The 15,221-nt window shown below is 40.9% G+C and overlaps 1 protein-coding gene across 1 annotated transcript in view; it reads left to right on the top strand.

The window, feature by feature from the left end:
* CD226 (CD226 molecule) overlaps positions 1-15,221 on the top strand; it is a gene marked incomplete at its 3' end in the record, with an annotated part of 45,882 nt that overhangs the window by 20,065 nt on the left and 10,596 nt on the right. The window contains exon 3 of the mRNA XM_084621388.1: positions 6,827-7,159. Coding sequence (XP_084477514.1) covers positions 6,827-7,159 — 333 coding nt within the window. The remainder of the gene's footprint in view (positions 1-6,826; positions 7,160-15,221) is intronic.

Raw genomic sequence — 15,221 nt, 5'->3', positions numbered from 1 at the left:
GAAAAGTTAATGTTACTAATTTGAAGAACAGCCTTGCAGCAATCGTGGATTTTTTTCTGTTCTAAAGTGATTACAAAACTACTTTATTTTTAAACCATACTTGTTTATACTGTGTCTGTCGCTTTCTTCCCTTTTTTTTAGCTTTCATATAATTTATAACCAGTACTCAAGAAACAGAACCAATCATATTTTTCCTAATAAGCACATTTATTTTTAGTCAAATGTGGCATAATGTATTAACATATACACTAGTCCTGTACCACTGCCAAGCACAGAATTAATGTCCCCTGCAGATTCCCCCCGCCATCCGGGCCCCGAATAATTGATTCTGAAGGGGAGGGGAAGGGAAACTTCAATTACACCTCTCACTGACCAGGGGCTGATGTGGCACCCGAAAAGAGGGCAGCTGACTCACAGGCTGGAGCAGCCAGCCACAGAGAGGGAAGGGGCAGAGGCTGCCTTCTTCACAATGCCACGCCCGCAGGGCCAGGTGAGGAGGCATTGGATACGCGGGGGGAGCGGGGGAGAGACAGACAGACAGCATGGCACATGGGGCTGCTGAGTGGACGGTGTCACGCAGACCGGCCTAGTCGAGGGGACAGACTGGGGTGAGGGCACAGGAGCTAGTGGGGTGACAACATTGAGCCAGGGGCTGAATGTGAGGGGGGTTCAGGGCCACACGGGACTGGGTAGGGGGATGCAGGGCCATGTGGGGGGTGGCTGAATGGGGACGGGGGCAGCTATGCTGGCTGAATGGGGAGTGGGTTGCAGGGACACATGGAGATGGGCAGATGAGGCTAGGGGTCAGTCAGGGTCTGCATGGGCAAGGCTCCCCAACTCCCTAACAATCCCACCCCAGAAAAAACCTGTTCCATACTTTTCCGAGCCACACCCAACAACCCTCCAGGTTCACTCCTAGGCTCCTTCCCAGCAATTACTTCCCTCTCCCTTAGCTCCTCCATTACCTGTGACTCCCCCAAGCCTTTGCACTATTTCTGAAGGGTCTAGGAAATAGGTTTCTGTATTATAGTTTCAATGAATTATCACTCAAAATTTTGCATTATTATGCTGAGTAAGGAATCTGTTTGTCAAAAAACATTTCCTGAATCTTTTTTATTGTCTGTGTTGTTACAGACATACTTGCTGACAGGTATTTGAAATAAATTAATAAAATACTATAATTGAAACTGGCGTGATTATATTTTGTTATTTTGACAAATATGCAGAATTTTATAATGTGTGCAGAATTTTTAATTTTTTGGCTCAGAATTTCCCCTAGGAGTAATACAAGACACTGGAAATTTTCCTTGCTTAGCATAACTGCAAAGCTTCATGGGAATCTGGTTCATAGGCTAGCAGTATGAAATGTGAAGGTTTTTCTAGGCATAGCACATTCTTAATTTTAAGGCTGCTGTCAAATTATATCTTTTTGAATATATCTATGTATATGACAAAAAATTATTTATTTTACCAATTATTATTCCACAGCGTTATACTGCTGCAACAGCAATTGAATTCACCTTGGCTTAAGCACATAATATCTGCACTATCCACCATTACCTCTGTAACACCCAGTAGCTTAGATCCAAAGCTGTTTTCCCCCCTTTCCCTAAAGAATAAATGTGATTAATTAAATTTTGAGATAATTGATTATGGATATTATTACATAAGGCAGTGGTGGAGGGAAGTGGAAAGTGTACAATGGTAACTTTAAAATATTTAAAATTATGGAGCTGGGTAATAGGCTCCATAGAACAGACTGAGAAACATATTGTGCTGGGAAAATATACCGCATTTTATGACTAATCTGCAGAATGAACCCAGATAGGAGATGAGCAAAGTGTGAGGGGAACTATAAATTGGGACGCTGGACTTCCAGTACTTCAGTGGAGTCCACTGAAAGGAGCTTACCAGTTAATATTCTTTAAATGTCCTAGATCCCCTTTCCACTGCTGTCTCTAAAGATTAGCCTTTCTTTTGGCTAGTGTGACAGCTAAACAGTATAATTGGGAATTTAATAAGGGAAGAAGGAAATGGAGATGAAAAGTACAGTAAAAAACACTGGTGATATATAGGTTACTCTTATTTATCTATCTGGAACTAAGAAGCTTAGTATGAAACAACCTGCCTTATTTTTAATAAGGAGGAAACCTGTAACATCTGGAAAGAATCAAAATAAAATGAAGGATTGTACAGTGCAGATTCAAAATTGAAATATTTTGTTGGTAGCTCTGGATTAGATCAAAGTAAAACAAGAATCCAATAAAAGTATCCTCCTTATTCTTGGCAGAGAAGGGAGAGGGTGTTTGGAGTGATGGCTGTGTAATGGTTTATGCTAATCAAGTGGAACCTCGGAACCTGCTGAGGTTCCCCCATATTTATTTGTCTTTGAAAAAGTAAGTAGGAGCAAAAATAGCTGCAAAATTGTTGTTACCTACAGGGATGTGAAAAATATGCAAAAGTAATTTGTGAAGGTGCCCCTGATCCCTACCCATTGGCAGTGTAAGCACACTGATATTGACTGTTAGTGATGAACTCAGGTGGAGTGCTCCCCACAGCAACCGTGTGCACTCACGGCTTGACTTAGATTGCCTGTTGCTAGGCAGAATGTGCGCCTGCCAAGCATCAGCCTGCATCACCCTGCCTGAGTGTATATGTATGAACAAGCAATAGTAATAATTAAGTTTTCATCATAGGATCTCAAAGCACTTTGCAAAGGCTAAGTGTCATTATCCTCATTCTGCAAAGAATTAAAATGAGACCAATCTGGGAACAGATTTCAGGGTACTAGAAGAGACTCAAGAGAGCTATCTATTGGATCCCATTGTTTCTCTAATCAGTTGTGAAATTTTCCAGCACCATGCAAAGCAAAATCTAAATGTATCCAAAAATAAACTGGTCAAAATAGACAAAGCAATGTGCAAAGCCACAAGAATACATATGTTATCATTATGCATTTTCTTTCAGTTCACTGAGCTATGTCTATCTCATGTTGGCAGGATCGATGTTTAAGGTTACTGTAATTGTCTTTCTATATCAAAAATTTAAAAAAAGAGTTGTGTGAAGTTTATACAATAAAGTTAAACTCAAGAATGAATATAAGGTTTACAAGACTGTAAATCTTGAACTAGTGCAACTTGTGATAATCAGTAATAAAGTCATATATACTGACTTTAAAAATGAATGAAAAACTAGCTGGGAGGGGGAGAGCCTGATGTCTGAACCATTTGCCAGTGAAGAAACCAAAATTAGGTGGGGTTGTCCAAAGAATGAGAAAAATACTAGAGCTGTGCAGGAAACAGTTCTCTCATCCTGCAAGAATTTTCAAAATTTTTAAAAACTTCCCCATGTCTGATCAGAACAAAAAGTAGGAATACTGAAAATTTTCAGAAGCTGAAAATCTGATTTTTTTTTTAGATCAGATCAAAAAAATTTTTGTTTAGATAATTTTGAACCATTTCATTTTGATTTTTAAAACTTTCTTAAACTATAAATTAACTTTTTCAATTCAAAACAAAAAGCCCTTTCAACCCTACACCTGGAACTTTTTGTTACAGGATGTTGAGAATAGATACTGGAATCCCTCATGCCAGCCAACTTCCTGTTGCAGAATTTGAGCTTAGCTGTTCGTCCTCTTAAACCCTAGCAATTAAATTACATTGGTTTATATCTATTTACATTTTCAAGGCTACCATAGCAAGAAAAATGGCTAGAGACTTTCAAGAGACAAACATAAAGATTTTCTTTCACATTTCTAGTGGCCTCAAACCATGGAGAAGGGTCCATGGCTGCAAGATATGAGGAGACTAGAAGATAGCTCTGACTGTGACCTGAATTAGTTCCAGCATTAGCAGGGAAAAACTTATTCAGAGAGTCTAGCACAGTCATCCCACACAAAGCAAGAAGTAAGTATATAGTGAGATGTGCTAAAAAAGAAAGTTGTTACATGGAGGAGGAGGAGGAAAGTACTGAGCTAATACCCGTGTCAAGATAAAGAGAGCTAATTAAATAAAACAAAAGCTCCAAATGTGCAGTATTTTTGATCCATGTATTGGGAGCGTTTAATTAGAAATATGTAGGCCTGATTCTCCACTACCGTGCACCTTCTGGGATCACCTATACACAGTATGTGTAAAATACTACCGTGTCAGAATGGCAGCGTTTTACACCCACTTTCACAGGTTTAAATGACTGCAGATAGGTTTTATTCTACAGTATGTTGCCCTATGTATAAATGCGAGAGAGAGAAAAGTAAAGATTATCATTTTAAAATAGAATGTGACTTCTTCCCTGTTGGTAATGCTTATGATGAAATGCTCAAACAGCTACATATTGGCAAGGAATTTCAGTGCTATCCTTATTTGTTTTGTTTTTTAAAAATATGTTTGGCTATTATTTTCATTTTCTTCCTACCCTAATATTTATTATATCAAAAATAACCAAGTTAATGTAATATCAAGTCTGAAGTGCACAATATCAAATATTTAAGTGCATACAAGTCTGAAAATTATAGGTCTAAGGTCCATAGCCACCTTAACTCTATTCTTCCTGTGTGTATTGTAATAGGATATTTTATTATAAAACAGTATACTGCTGGTAACTGTTGCATATTATTGGGCCACTAATATAATATGAAGAAATAGCACTTTTCATAAAGTCATAGATGTAAAGACCAGAAGGGATCATCTAGTCTGACTAAGCATACTGCAGGCCAGGAAGACTTCTCTGAATTAATTCTGAATTAATTTGAACCATATCATGTCTCTTAGAAAAACATCTAATCTTGTTGATCTTGGCAAGTTGTTTCAAAGGTTAATTACCCTTCTTGTTAAAAATTTGCACCTTACAGGATGAATTTGTCAAGCTTCAGCTGCCAGCCATTGGATTTTGTTATACCCTTTCCCATTAGAGTTCTATTCATCACATTTCTATTCCCCATGAAGGTACTTGTATAAACTCTAAAAAAGTCACCCCCTGTATCTTCTTTTTGATAAGCTACATAAATTGAGCTTTTTGAGTTTTTGGCTATATGGCATATTTTCCAATTGTTTAATCATTCTTGTGCTTTTCTCTGAACCGTCTCCAGTTTTTCAACATCCTTCTTGAAGTGTAGACACCAGAACTGGAGACAGTAATTCCAGTAGTGGTTGCAACTATGTCAAATGTATAGGCAATATAACCGCTCTCCTCCTGCTTGATATTCCTATATTTGTGCATCCAAGGATCACATTAATCCTTTGACCATATCATTGAACTAGATGCTCCTGTTGAGTTGCATATTGACCATGACCCCCCCGCCTTCCCCCAGCTTTTCGGAATCACATCTTCCCAGGATAGAGTCCCTCAGCCTGTAAGTTGGGCCTCCATTCTTTGTTCCTAGATTTATGTATTTGCATTAGGTCATAATGAAATGCATATTGTTTGTTTGTGCTCTGTGTATCAAGCAATTTAGATTGTTCTCTATCAGTGACCTATTCTCTTCATTATTTACCATGTACGGGGCATGCTTTGTATGAAATATCACAACCATATACGAATGATGAATCTGGTGGTTAGAGGGTGCTACTTTGAGGTACAGGGTAAATTGCCCATTTACAATAACATTATGAGACCTGTCAGTTAGCCAGTTTTTAATCTACTTAATGTGATTTTGTATTATTTTGTTTTACATCACTCTCCCGCATATGTATGTTAATGGTATCAAGCGCATGCAGAAGCTTGAGAAACGTATCTTGAGACAAGTTTCTGAAGTGAACAAAGGTAATATGGGATCCAACGCTTCAGTCCTTACCACCAGTGGAAGTTGAGTGCACTGAGCACCTTGGACTGCTCCTTTTACACTAACTTGATTTCCAACCTCTTTCAGCACCAAATGTCTCCAAACAAGACAAAAATACCTATTGTCATTTAGGAGTTACATACATCCAAAAATCAATGTTAGAAACCAAACTGTTATTGAGTCCTCTGAAGGCCAAGATTGTTTAAAGTTGTTCTAAAGAAGAGGAACTTTTTTCCTTGCTTTGTTTATTTATAACCAGCTAACTATTTCACTCCAAAAACAACTACTGGGCTAAGAAACTTCAGCAAGAGGATTTTTAAAAAGAATTTCTTTTAAGAAATTTGTGCAACTGAGAAGTCAGTTTCTTGAGCTGATGGTAACTAAAATAATTCATTTGGGGAGTTACTGACCTTTCACAGGACAGTCAAATGTTTAGCTATCATGCAAGTTTTTCCTCAGTGGGCGGTATGAGATTTTTTGAGGTGCTCTGGGGCTGTGGTTGGGAGAACTTCAGTTCATTAACTGGTACCTTATGTAATCTAACTGATAAATGTAGATTTGGAACTATATAGGGGGTTGACTTTTTAGTACATGTGCTGAAAGGTCACAACAGGCAGGTTTTTATTAATCTGAAAAATAAAAATTAATGTGACTGAAAAACAGACTTTTAGAAGGAAAGTGCCATCTGAATCTTAACTTGATTGTTACTATAATTTTGTTGTGGCTGGGGATTTATTCAACGATGTGGGTAAATGGGTAATGCATTAAAAATAAACTTGAAAATGTCTTCACATCCTGCATTATGGAGGTGTTATAATATAGTGTGTGCACGTGTGTGTGTGTGTATATATATATATATATAATGTGTTACCTTTAAGTATTTTAAAATTACCAGAGGTCTTCAAACATCCTTCTGTTCTAAGCCAATTTAATTAGTATTAACATGTAGTATTAGCATATAGACAACAGTATTTCTTGGAATAGATTGTTGCTCTTAAATGTAACCTGTATCCATTATAAATGCTTTTTTTGCTTTCCTTTTAACAGATTCTTTTGAGGTACCTGTGCTGCCAACCAACCACACGATTACTGAATCAGGGGGAAATGTGACGCTTAGATGTCCTTACAGTGTTGGAAATTCGGTGCAGCAAGTGATGTGGGAAAGGATTAAAGCAGATCGGATGGATACCATAGGCCTGTGTAACTTGTCAGAAGGGAAAACCTATGGTTCAGATTACCAGGAGCGTGCAATGATAGACTGTGCTACTCAGGAGAGAGACATTCTTGTCATTCAAAATGTTACAGCTTCTGACTCTGGAATTTACCGCTGTCGTTACGGTGGAAACAAAACCCATGTGATGAGCTTGACTGTCACTAGCGGTAAGTGAAGGGGCAGATGGTTTCACAGATGGGAACTCTTTGAACTACTTACGTTTCCCCCCTCATGCACAAATACTTGTAACCGCTAAGTGGGCTTCTCTGATGTCACATTCAAACTAGCAGTGTGTCATGAATAGCAGAACGTGGTGGTTACGATGGCTTTCACAAGGCTGGGCTGACTTTGAACCTGGCTGGTCTCTTTTACAGCTGTCTCAGGGAAACGAGTGACTGTGTGGGAGTGAGAGAGAAGGTGAGAGGGGTGGTTTGGAACAGGGGAGAGTAGTGGGAGAGAGCTGCATAAGGCAGGGAAGGGGAGTCTCCAGCTCCATTCAAGCTGCACCTTTGGAATTTTCCAGTGTTTGTGCCCTGGGGCATGGGTGCTGGAACAGTTTTTATAGTGGGGGTGCTGAGTGCCATTGAACCAAACTGTCAACCCTGTATATGATGGAAACTACTTCAAGACAAGGGGTGCAGCACCTAATTCCAGCACCTATTCCCTGGATTGCATTATGCTGGGTTCCAGAAGTGTGATGCACCCTGAGTTGTAAATATCTGGGAAGCTCAAGAGTGCAGTTTGTCTGGAGCTGCAGTATATCAAATATGGCTGCTACAATATGCAGGTTAGGTACTTGTTTATTTATATATATTTGTTGTTTTGGATATGAATAGAGTATTCATCCCATCCGTATTGTAAACTTCTAATGTAATGCTTGTGAAACATGCCAAACTGACAGCTACACTTGCTGAAGTCCACTCATTATCCTTGGAATAGTCTAAGCATACACCAAATCAGTGCAAATTCCCCCACATTGCCCAGGTGAAAAGATAGCTTGGCCACCCCAGCTCAGTGGTGGGCAACCTGCAGTCTGTGGGTCACATGCAGCCCATCAGGGTAATCTGATTGCAGGCCACAAGACATTTTGCTGATGTTGACCATCCGCAGGCATGGCCCCCTGCAGCTCCCAGTGGCCACAGTGTGCCATTCCTGACCAACAGGAGCTTCAGGAAGCAGCGGGCCGCAGGGACGTGTTGCCCACCACTGCCCTAGCTTCTCTACTAATTGTGCTGATGATATAGGGATATGGCCACCACCACACTAGTAAATAAGATGAAGACCACAAAAATAATTTCTTCTAGACCATTGAAGAATTGTTGTGTGATAGCAACCAGGCCTGGCTTCTCACTGGCAATCTGATAGGAAATGCTCCGTGTTCCATTATCAATGCACAGAGCTATCCAGCTGACAGTGTTTTGCATCACTAAAGGCTATGGATTGGGATCTCACTACCTTGTCTCAGAACTATATAATGTAGATACCACATGCAGAGTAAAAATTCAAAATAGGAATTTCTTTTTTTGGTTTTCTTTTAAGAGCTAGTCGATATTCATATAGTCTTTTTCATGCTTAGAAACCTATCCACTGAATTTACAGCCAGGAGAGAACACAGTGCAAAGTGTTAACTATGATGTACGTGAAATTAAAGACAGTACATGTGAGAATATGGAAACATTTTTCACTGATTGCTTGTAACAGTCTCCGTCTTCCTAACCAGAAATCTAACCATTGCGAAAAATTTGATATTTTCCTGTGTATATGTGAACTAACTCACATTTTATTGCATTTTCCATTCATCCTGATACCGGAGAGCTCCTTTGATGGTCCATTCTAAATAATCCCGCTACAGTTTTGATTTCTACTTTAAATATGCTTTGAAGGAGCTAAGACTCATTTTAGGTTGTTTTGAAAGGATAACTCCTCTTGTGCCTTCCGAATTCGACTCCTTCCATTCATGTTTAAGTCCATGCTGTTAAGTACCTTTAAAAGTACTGTTTTTTTCTTTTTCATCACTGAGTGTTCTGGATATTCAACATACATCCTAGGACTAGAAGACTTTCTTTAACAGTAGTAGTTCCTATGGCATGGAGTCTGAATCCTTTCAGAAGGTTTCATCCAAAGGGTGGTTATGAGGGGGTGGAAACATGGGAAAATAAACTGGGCATGTTACTGTGGTGCACACCTAACCTGTTGTTGAATGAGAGGGGGAAGGGAAAGAAGCTTTTGAATCTTGAATTTCTCTTGACTTTGACAGTTTTAGGCATCCAAGTTTAAAAATGTTGACCTTATACAATAATAATCAAATAGGCTTGAACCTGATGAAGTGTCTAGCAAAATTCCTATTGACTCCAAGTGCAGCAGGACACACAAAGCCCAAAACAACAACAAAAAAAAACCAAACAATAAAAAGGAGCAGTCTATCCCACCTGTTAAAACGCCCTCTTCCAACCTAAAGATTATTAACCTTCTATAGCTTCAAAGAAATCCTATAAATCCCTGACAACTTTGACATTGTCAGTGTACATTTGGTTTCTCTTTCTAACAACTGTTGTTAGATGGGAAAAAAGTTGAAAGACTGTGCCTACAGAGCAATACAATTCAGAGTGTGCCAAGCCCTCTCCCTCTCAGTTACACACACAACTGTGCACCTTTTATAATAACAAAAGGAAATATTTTTTATTGAAATGTGTTTCTAATCATTTTGTTTGTTTTCAACATTTTTCAAAAGTGTTATAATGCACAATGAATGAATGAGAGAAATATTAACTGGAAGGGGGAGAGAGAACTGGTATCACTTCTATATGTAGTAATGCACATTGGAAAACATAATCCCAGGGTAATCTGCTTACTATACATATAAAATGATGGGGTGTACAACATAATCCCAGGGTAATCCCAACTATACATGTAAAATGATGGGGTGTAAATTAGCGGTTACCACTAAAGAAAGAGATCTTGGAGTCATTGTGGATAGTTCTCTGAAAACATCTGCTCAATGTACAGCCTCAGTCAAAAAAGCTAAAAATATTAGGATCCATTAAGAAAGGGATAGATAATGAAACAGAATATATCACAATGACACTAAGTAAATTCATGGTATGCCCGCACCTTGAATACTGTGTGTTATCCCATCTCAAAAAAGATATATTAGAATTGTAAAAAGTACAGAGTGGGGTAACAAGAATGATGAAGAGTATGGAACAGCTTCCAGATGAGGAGAGATTAAAAAGTCTGGGACTGTTCAGCATAGAAAAGAGACAACTGACAAGAGACAACAACAAAATCCTGAATCTATAAAATCATGAATGGTGTGGAGAAAGTGAATGGGAAAGTGTTATGTACCCCTTCACATAGCACAAGAACCAGGGGTCACCCAATGAAATTAACAAGCAGCAGGTAGGTTTAAAACAGTCGTAAGGAAGTACTACTTCACACTATGCATAGTCAACCTGTGGAACTCATTGTTATAGCATGTTGTGAAAGCCAAAAGCATAACTGACTTCAAAAAAGAATTGGACAAGTTTCTGGCGGATAGGTCCATCACTGGCTATTAGTCAAGATGGTCAGGGACATAACCCCATGCTCTGGGTGTCCCTAAGACTCTGACTGCCAGATGCTGGGACTGTATGACAGATGAGTCACTCAATAAATCGTCGTGTGCTTGTCTCTCCCTCTGAAGCAACTGGCACCAGCTGCTGGTGGAAGACAGGATACTGGGCTAGATGAGCCATTGGTCTGACCCAGTATGGCCATTCCTATGTTAACATTCTGTGAGATGTGGGGAAACCAATGAAATGTCCAGCCAAGGTCAAATTTAGTGACTGTGGCCTGGTTCAGCACTTGTTTTGAATGAGCCAAGAAAAACAATTCATTTCTAGGCATGACTACTTGATGTACCATTTTATGTATTTCCTTTTCATATCCATTTATGATGGTGGCCTGACTTTCATTTGGAGCTGCAGAGCCAAGTAATAGTCCAGGTTCAATCTCCTATCAAACTCCTTACCATTTCTTCCTGATCTAGAAGTGGATTAAAACCTTGAGAGGTTCTGTACAGATATTGCAAGCCAGAACTAGATATAAAGGAAAGATTAGAAATACAGTTTTGGAGAGACCTAGTGTGAGAAGATGGTTGGCCATTGTAAGAAAATATCTGACAATTTTGGAAGTGGAGAAACTGGACAGAGGGGCATTGGACAGGGGCAGAGAAATAGATTTGGGAGTCATTTGCAGAGTTGAAGCCATAGAAACAGATATACTCAGGTTATGAGAGAGAAAATACTGTGGGAGAATAAAAGTTTCTCCTTTTCTAAATGTGAATTTCTTCATCTCTTTTTGCAATCAGAAATCACACCATGCACTTCTGGTCAAAATAAGGAGAAGTACAAGCAAATTAAGAAAATATACTATGGAGGGCTCATACAATATTTGTCATTAGAAGTCAGCATGCTACAGCTGGACATTTTCTCAGGGGAATGAGAGTGCGGCCCACTTAATACTCCTGATTTTTCTCCAGTCTATCCTTATTACTTGTATGTATTGGTTTATTTATGTTACAATAACATGTGGAATCTCATTGTATGGGGTGTTCTACAATCAGATAAGACTTTCTCTGTCTCTAAACCCTTACAGTCTGACTAAAGACATGAAGTGACAGCTAGATTGCTGTATACAATATAGAGAAGGGTGACAGTAATAGGAACACAGGGCTGAATATATTGGCTAAATAGATAGCATTATTTTAGTTTTAAACAAGCAATCTTGGCTGTGTTCAGCAGACCTCAGAAAGTTCAATTTCGAGTTTATGGTGGAGTGATCTAAGGCTGTCTATTATTCTGTCGGCAAAGTGTCATTTGCAGAGATGCTGTTTCAGATCTTTTAACCACCTAGGTTTAAAGTGCTGGCAACGTTCACTACTTTTATGCTTCTTATTTCTCTGTCTGCCCATCCCAAGAGAGATCTTTACAAATGGTGGCATAACAATTTATTTCTAATCTAAACAAAGGAAGACAGAAAAGTTATGGGTAGCTGTGGGTTCTCTCACTCTTTTTCTAAAAACCAGACAAGTTTTTTAGGTGCTTAAATACGGATTTAGGGGCCAGAAGTCCATCTGTTGTGCACTGAATTACACTAGCTGAGCATCTGGCCCTATGTGCCGAACTTGTAGGCATACAAGTTTGAAAATGTTGCCTATATAAGGTCGGCGTGTCACTATTATTAAACCAAGTTACATCTGCTATATTGAATTTAGATATTTTGTTTTAAAGTTGGTTTTTGAGAGAGTTAAAAGGGGATATAGTTAAAAGACCACAAAGGGTGAAGTAAGGAGTGGCTAAGAGACCTTGAGCTACCCATGCTGGAGGTATATTCAGTAAAGTGAGGTTCAACTTTGAAAAGTGCCTGTAAAAAAACAAAAGAAAAAACACAATAGTATAATTGGAGTGCATGTTTATTATTGCACTGATTTCCATATTATTAGAAGTAAAATTTTCCATCTTTCGAGTTTCATGTGTCTCAGGCTGTAGCCTGTGTAGTGTATCCTCTCGTCTCCTGATGACTTGGTTTAACCGCAGCAGCACATTTGCGTTTCAGTGATGATTGGTCTCACAAAGACGTCAAACCTCTTGTATTGGTTTTGCAAAGTGTGAAATCTAACCGTCCAAACTAAGTACAACTCAGATGTTTTATTTTCTGAAGCAGCAATGTGCTATGGAATCTATACCTCTACCATTCAAAAGGATTGTAGGACATTTGCTAGGATATGGATCTATTGTAGGATACAGGGAATGCAGGATGTTCATGCTAAGTACCTTATTTTAATTCTAGAAAGCTCACAAGGTATCTTTAAATTGGAAAAGTAGCTGCCAGTTTTTTGTATGGTGTAATAGTTAGAATTAGTGTTTAATTTCACAAATCTTTGCAGTAGATGTCATTGTAACACTAAATAATTTTAAGCTAAAGAATTAAATCAATCAGAACTATGCAGTACAAATGTTCAAATTAAGGTCAAATTGACAGAGCCCGTTTTTTTTTTTTTTTAAGAAATACTGTGTAGTTGGATTCATTTTATTTACCTTCTTATCTCTAAGGCTTTAGGGTTCACCTGGAGAGGGGTGCCCCACACACACTCCTGTACACCTCTCTCACACGGGGGCGGGTGGTGACCAACTGACCCGACCCTCCCTGCCCAGTGCTCTCCACCCTCCATGCCTGGCTGGGCCCCTGGGATGGACCCGCCTCTCCCGGTACCTGGCGCCACATCTTCCTGAGGCAACGTGCGGTGGGGTGGCATAGGTTCACATGTCCCCCTCATATTTCTGCCAGGGTTCACGCCAGAATATAACCAGCAGCAGCCTTTCGGCACTGTGCGGGAGGGAAGGGATGGGAGCTGCTTCCAGCCACGAGAGAGGGGGAGCGGAAAGGGATGACCTGGCCCGTGTCTTTGCAGAGCTCATCTCTTCACACCCCTACCCCCACCGTGTGGCTGGAAGCAGCTTGTCCATTCCTGCCTGCACTGTGTCAAAAGGCAGCTAACACCTCCAGGCTGCTGCTGGCCACGGACATAACCCAACCGCCTCTGGCTACAGCACGGGCAGGAAGGGGTTAAGCCCTAAGGATGCATTATGCACCAGGGAACCTGACTGCAGGGGTTTCAGCAAACCCTGCCACAGAGGTGACTCGGCAGGGGAGGGTGCCTAGGGGACGAAGCAGCCCCTGCTCCCGAGGGGCAGGACCCAGGGTGGGGTGGGGGGGGTCGGGTGAAGAGGGTGCTAAGCCCCAGCCTGTGGAATCTGCAGGGTTGGGGCATGAACAGGCTGGAAATCGCTCCCCCACCCTCCCACTCCTCGGCCCCTTTGCTAAGCTCTGAGGCTTCCCCATGCCAGCGCTGTGCGGGGCTTTGGCATATGCAGGGCTTGGCTCCTCCTGACCAGAGCCCCGGACTGGTGGGTCTTGGGCTTTCCAGGGGCACCGGTGCAGCCAGAGGCAGCGGGGGAAGGAAGGAGCCTGCTGGCCAGGCTGTTGGTGAGCTGAGGACTCCGAACAGGGGCTGCTTCTCCGCACAGTGCTGGGAGCGGGACGCACCCGCTGCTGGGGATATGGAGGAGCAGTGGGGATGGGAGGGGTGAAGGGGCAAAGCAGGGAGAGGACAGCGAGAGGGGGAGCACGTAAAGGGCTGATGGGTGGGCAGCAGAGGCGACGCGTAACCAGCCGCCACCTGGTGCCTGCCCACACTCACCAGCCACTGCCACTCGCAGCGTGCAGCCAGTGCCAGCTGGAAACAGGATGGGGGGTGGGGCCCTGCTGGCTAAGAGCCAGCACGCAGAGCAGCCAGCCCCACATGCTGCATCTTTGCCCGGAAACCAGCTTTGCACCCCACCCACCACCAACCACTAGACCCCCCCACTCACTGCTGGTGGGCAGGCAGCTGGCAAGCGGGGATCTGGCCAGCAGCAGGACCCACCAGTACTGATGGGAAGAGGGCGGGAGGAGTCAGAAAATATGGGAAAGTTTGCCCATTTTTAAGAATGTCAGGATACCTTCGGGAGGGCTTAAATATGGGACTGTCCCTTTAAAAATGGGACAGCTGGTCACCCTAATTAAATCTCCCTGTCTCCTATAAATCCTGTTGACATGATGTCTTGCTAAATATGATCATGTCATGAAATTAGATACCGGCAATTGTTATCCTTTTAATATCTCCATTAGTCTGAACTTGCTTTTAATAAGAGCTGCAGTTAATGTCATTCACTTGTTGCTGACTGTGGCCAAAACATCTAAATTTTGTATAACAACCCTGCATCCAGCTAATAGGTACTTTCCATCTGAACACATACGTGACCATTCATTCACTGACTATCCTGTCTCTGTTTTATAATTTCCTTTGTAAAAAGAAAATTCTTTTAGTACCAATTGCATTGTTTGCCTTTTTACAGACAAAGCCCTGGCTGGGATGATTTAGTTGGGGATTGGTCCTGCTTTGAGCAGGGGGTTGGACTAGATGACCTACTGAGGTCCCTTCCAACCCTGATATTCTATGATTCTATAAACATGACAGGTGAATTTACTGAATTAGTTTTGGAATCTCCTTTAAATCTCTAACCTTTAATTAAACTTTGGCATTTACTGAATTACTCTGTATGATCTAAAACTGATTAAATTACTGTGACTAATTAAAGTGATTTGAGCTGAATTAGGACTAGAGAAAAAAATCAAAATTGTGTGTAT

This window comes from Lepidochelys olivacea, assembly GCF_965140295.1.
Source record: "Lepidochelys olivacea isolate rLepOli2 genome assembly, chromosome: 2".
Lineage (NCBI taxonomy): Eukaryota > Metazoa > Chordata > Testudines > Cheloniidae > Lepidochelys > Lepidochelys olivacea.
Note: the sequence above shows the minus strand (reverse complement) of the source record. Positions and strands in the feature narration are given on the sequence as shown.